Source organism: Leptopilina boulardi, unplaced genomic scaffold (genome assembly GCF_019393585.1).
Source record: "Leptopilina boulardi isolate dan_hultmark-lab unplaced genomic scaffold, ZJU_Lbou_2.1 LbouV2_125, whole genome shotgun sequence".
Lineage (NCBI taxonomy): Eukaryota > Metazoa > Arthropoda > Insecta > Hymenoptera > Figitidae > Leptopilina > Leptopilina boulardi.
This window is the reverse complement of record NW_026137669.1, coordinates 47,512-52,706: the sequence shown is the minus strand read 5'-3', so window position 1 is coordinate 52,706 and position 5,195 is coordinate 47,512. Positions and strand designations below refer to the sequence as shown.

Here is a 5,195-nt window from a genome sequence, read left to right as displayed (position 1 = left end):
TGCCCTTCAAGGCAATACAAAGACATGATTTCTTTTTCAGAGACAAAATTCAGAGAGCAAGGGTTCAAACAGATCAAAACACAGAAAATTAATAATAATTAATAACACACAAAAGGCAAAAACGCAACCTTCACCATTAAACAAACATCAACAATTAACCTTGAATGCGCCAACATACCGCCCGCCTCTTTCCTTTAAAGGGAACGATTATCATCTTATTAATTATTGACAACGAAAAAGATTAAAACATAAAACTAGTTGATTAACATTATCCGCCCCCCATGCAGAAATTAATCTTTAGCAGTTGGAAAACAACAGATTTTTGAAAGCGGTCTTTTATAGAATCCATTTTGGGTTCTCAAGGTGACAGCTGTCACAAGACCATCTTTTTCCTGGTCCTAATCTCCATTTTGATTTTGGAGTAGTTCCTGTCATACGTCGAAGATGCTATTTGACACTTTGAATCCCAGCCTCCCATAACCCTCCAAAATGGGGGAAATAAGGGGGAATAAAGTGCCAATTAATTTTATCATGAACGACAAACGCACGAATCTCCTGATTTTTCATTAAAGTCTGAAAATTTCCTCTAAGATCTTTATCAGCACCTTGGAAGTTCGTGCCATTATCGCTGTATAAATCTGATGGTAATCCTCGACGCTAAACAAATCTCTTAAAGGCTGACAAAAATCCCTCTGACTGTAGTCCGAAACTAGTTCTAGATGAACTGCTTTAGTTGACAAACAAATGAACAAGGCGATATAAGCCTTTTGGGAACCTTTAGTTGATTTTACTTGGATGGATCCAGCATAATCTAGGCCGGTATGTAAAAAAACTCTACAAAGATTTACTCTGTGTGCTGGTAAGTCTCCCATCAGTAGAGATAAACCAACAGCATTCTGACGAGCACACACCTCATAATTGTGAAAAACTTTACGTATTAAATTTCTATCACCTATAATCCAAAATTCCTGACGAAGGAGAAAAAGTGTCAATTGTGGTCCACTGTGTAAAGCTCGCATATGAACTGATTCAATACTAAATTCACTGATTTTGTGTTTTGGTAGTATTATAGGATTTTTTGCATTCCAGGATATTGGAGCATCACCTTAACGCCCAGTAACCCTTAATACTCCATCTCCATCTAAATAGGGGGTAAAAGATTTGATAGAACTACTGCTTTTTATAGAATCCTCGCCATTTTCTTTATTTAAATCACGGACTTCATCAAAGAAACACTGACCTTGAACATGTTTCGACGAGAATATTTTTGAATTATTTAGTTCCGAAGTCTTTAAAAATTTAGAAGACGTTACCGTTCTGTTCTTCCGATATAAACAAATAAATCTTAGACAATAGGCAGTAAGTCTCAAAAGTTTTGCTCAACCAAAATTTTTGTCAAACAATTGATAAGGATTGTTTTTACACCGATTAAAATTATTTCTTATGATGACGGGATTAATTTTACGTAATTCACATTTTTCTATCGATTTCAATAAAATAATCGAAGGCCAAGCAGATTCGGATTCTTTTACCCAGTTAAAAATAAAAGATGCAAGAACAGCGAATTCCGGTTACAAGATCAATAGCTGGTAAACGAATCCGTGAGAATCTCCGATACGAGCAGTTTTCGGTATCCGAAATGATGTAAAGCTTGTAAACGCACTGAAACGGACGACTTTTGTAAAGCTTTTAATCTAGAAAAAGCAATTAAATGGATCCAGAAACGATGGGAAATGAAATTAGTAGCATAAATAAATGATTCTTTATTAAAGAAACATACATTTAAACATAAAAAAATTATTCTTACCAATTCTAACCCCTGCGTTAAAAACATTGAGAAAACAGTGTTTTCTTGGTAATTTTACCTTGTTATTGGTAAAATATGGTTTTCTACCTTACCGACATTGGATATTAATTTAACGCAGGTTTTGTCGAATTTTCAATTTCAATAGAAATCCAAAATTATTTAATAAAAAGTGGTAAAGGAAATTAAAAATAAGCACTTAATTATGTTTAATAACATTTTGATTATTTTGAATTGCTTTTGAAATTAGAAAATCGAAAAAACCGCGTTAAATTAATATCCAATGTCGGTAAGATAGAAAACCATATTTTCCGAATAACAAGGTAAAATCACCAACAAAACACTGCTTTCACAATGTTTTTAATGCAGAAGTTAGAATTAGTAAGAATAATTGTTTTTTGTTTAAGTGTATGTTTCTTTAATAAATAATTATTTATTTTTGCTTCTAATTTAATTTCTCAACGTTTCTGCATTCATTTACTTGTTTTTCTTGATTAAAAGCCCTACAAAAGTCGTTCGTTTCAGTGCGTTTACAAGCTTATGAGCATTTCGGATACGGAAAAGTGCTTGTATCCTAGATTCTTACGGATTCGTTTACCAGCTATTGAGCTTGTAACCGGAATCCACTTTTCTTGTATCTTTTATTTTTTACTGGGTAGCCATTCTTATCCGTACCACCATAAATCATGTTTTTGTAACTGTTTAGGACTAAGACCACGTGATGCGCAATCAGCGGGATGTCATCCGATGGAACATGTCGACATTTTACATTTGCTGAGATCGTGTGGACCTCAGCTACTCTATTAGCGACAAAGGTGCGCCAAGTGGATGGGGGTTTAGCTAACCATGCAAGAACAATAGCTGAGTCTGTCCACCCGTATATAGAAATGTTATTACACTTCATATTGATCTGAACTATATTAATTAATCTGGCTAATAAAACGAGTGCACAAAGTTCAAGTCGGGGAACACTTACAGTTTTCAAGGGAGCTACTTTAGTTTCTGAAATAATTATTATTGACGTAATGGGTGTTTCGTTGCGATTTATTACGCGTAAATATACAACTGCAGCATAAGCTTTAAATGAAGCATCAGCAAAACGATGAATCTCAAAAGTGCATCTCAGTTCTTTGCCAGTCCATCTAGGAATTACTATTTCTTTTGTGCACGAAAGAGCAGAAAAATAACTATGCCACTGTTCTAACATGTTTTGAGGTAGATCCTGATCCCATTCAAACTTTCTTAATCATAATTCTTGCATAAAGAGTTTAGCTACAACAATTACAGGAGAGACCCTACCCATAGGATCAAATTTTTGTAAAATAACTGATAAAACAATTCGTTTTGTCCATCTAGAAAATTGTTTTAATTAAACTGATAAATGAAATTCATCTAATTGTGAATGCCAAATAATACCCAGTACAGCCCCATCAGGTATCTCTTTCTGATCAAAACATATTTTATGAGCTTCAATATTATCAGTATCAGAATCAAGAAGTTGAATATTATTAGACTTAAATTTTCGTAATCGGAAACCACCCTTTTCTAAAAGTGACATTAAGTCCGATTTGAGTTTCAATGCATCATCAATGCTATCTCTACCCAAAAGAGCATCATCAACAAAGAAATCTTCTTTTAATACTATTTTAGCTTCAGGAAAGGCCGATCCTTCATCCACAGTTAACTGTTTCAGTACTCTATTCGCGAGAATAATTTTTCCAAAATCTATTCAAATACGGCTCGTTGGATGCAGAATTTAATACGCTTTAATAGCGCTAGAAGAAAAATTATAAAATTAACGATGAAAACATCAGTTAAAGTTGAAAAATTGAGAGAAAAATGACAACTTTTGAACATTTTTGTAATTTTTCTCTTATAAATATTAATTTAATCCAAAATATCGAATATAGGCTAAAAAGCTCTGTTTCTCAGCTTCAAAATGAAAAAAAATTTAAATCGGTGCAGAAAAGAGGAAGTTACAAAGGTTTTTATGCATAAACATACGTAAAAATGGTTATCTGTCTCTAAAATGAAAATTTAGGGGTGTTTGAAGAATTTTATATACACCATTTTTCTTAATTTTGTGTGACCTATAACCTGCCATAGGTTCATAAGAAATATATTTAAAAAAATATTTTGTAGTACCGTGTAATTACAGATAATCTTCAGAAAAGTAACGAAAAATCAGAGATAGAAAAACATGTAAAAGAAGCAGAGATTAAATTGTGCGGGTTTATTGTTGAACACAATTTATCATTTAAAACATCTGATCACCTTCGTGGACTTATCAAATCTGCCTTCCACGATTCGGAAATAGCAAAATCAATCAAACTTGGAAAAACTAAAGCAACGGGTGTTATAAGAAATGTGATTGGTAAATCTTGTCTTGAAGAATTAGCCTTAATTTTAAAATGCCAAAAATTTAGTGTAATCATAGATGAATCAACGGATATTGGCACCGTAAAAAATTTGGCAGTTTGTGTTCGATACTTCGATGAAAGACTCAAGTCTATTCAAACTCGATTTTGGAAGCTAGTAAATGTATTTGGTGGCGAAGATCCTGAGGCAGCTAATGAAAGTGCTACTGCTGAACGTTTATTAAAATGTTTAGTTCAAAGCTTTAAAACTGAAAATGTACCAATACAGCAACTTATTGGTTTTGCAAGTGACGGCTGCAATACAAGGTTTGGAACTGAAAATGGTGTTGCTGTTAGAAAGGTAAAATTATTACCTGGTCTTTCACTATTTAAATGCATTTGTCATTCTTTAGACTTGTGTGATAGCAAAGGTTGTGAATTTCTTCCTCGAGCGAAGGTGTGAAGATTTAGCCAGGAATACTTACTCTTTTTTCAAAAACAGCAGCAAAAGACAAGCTCAGTTCACTGAATTTCAAGTTTTCTTTGATGTAGAACCGCAAAAAATTTTACAACTTTCTCAAATTTCTTAAATTAGTTAATTAAATTATATAATTCAATTTAATTTTAATAAATTATAATTCATTATTAATAAAACATTATTTTTAGGTTGTACAATGACTCTTAGAACAATGGGAACCCCTTCAAGCCTTTTCTACTTCTAAATGCTTCGAAGAAAAATTAGTTGCCGCAGAACAAACTTTTCATGATCTTAATGATTCTTTCATCAAGATGAATTATTATTTTCTTGATTAGGTTTTGCAAAAAATTGTTGGTGCTAATGAATATTTTTAAAATGATAAGATTTTGATTACTTTTGTAGATTCTAAAATGAAATCTTTGTATTCTGATTTACTGTTAGCTTATATGAGCCGCGATCAAGTAAACTGAATTAAGCTTGAACTCATCGATCCAACAAATAGTTCTATGTTCGTACCATTAAATCAAGTTTATACCGGCATTAAAGTTTTGCGAGA

The 5,195-nt window shown here is 32.6% G+C and overlaps 1 protein-coding gene across 1 annotated transcript; it reads right to left on the bottom strand.

The window, feature by feature from the left end:
* Window positions 1-566: 566 nt before the first annotated feature.
* LOC127291128 (uncharacterized) lies at window positions 567-1,019 on the bottom strand. Its single transcript, XM_051320051.1, has one exon. The coding sequence runs from the start codon at window positions 1,017-1,019 to the stop codon at window positions 567-569; it is 453 nt and encodes a 150-aa protein (XP_051176008.1).
* Between the last annotated feature and the right edge of the window lie 4,176 nt (window positions 1,020-5,195).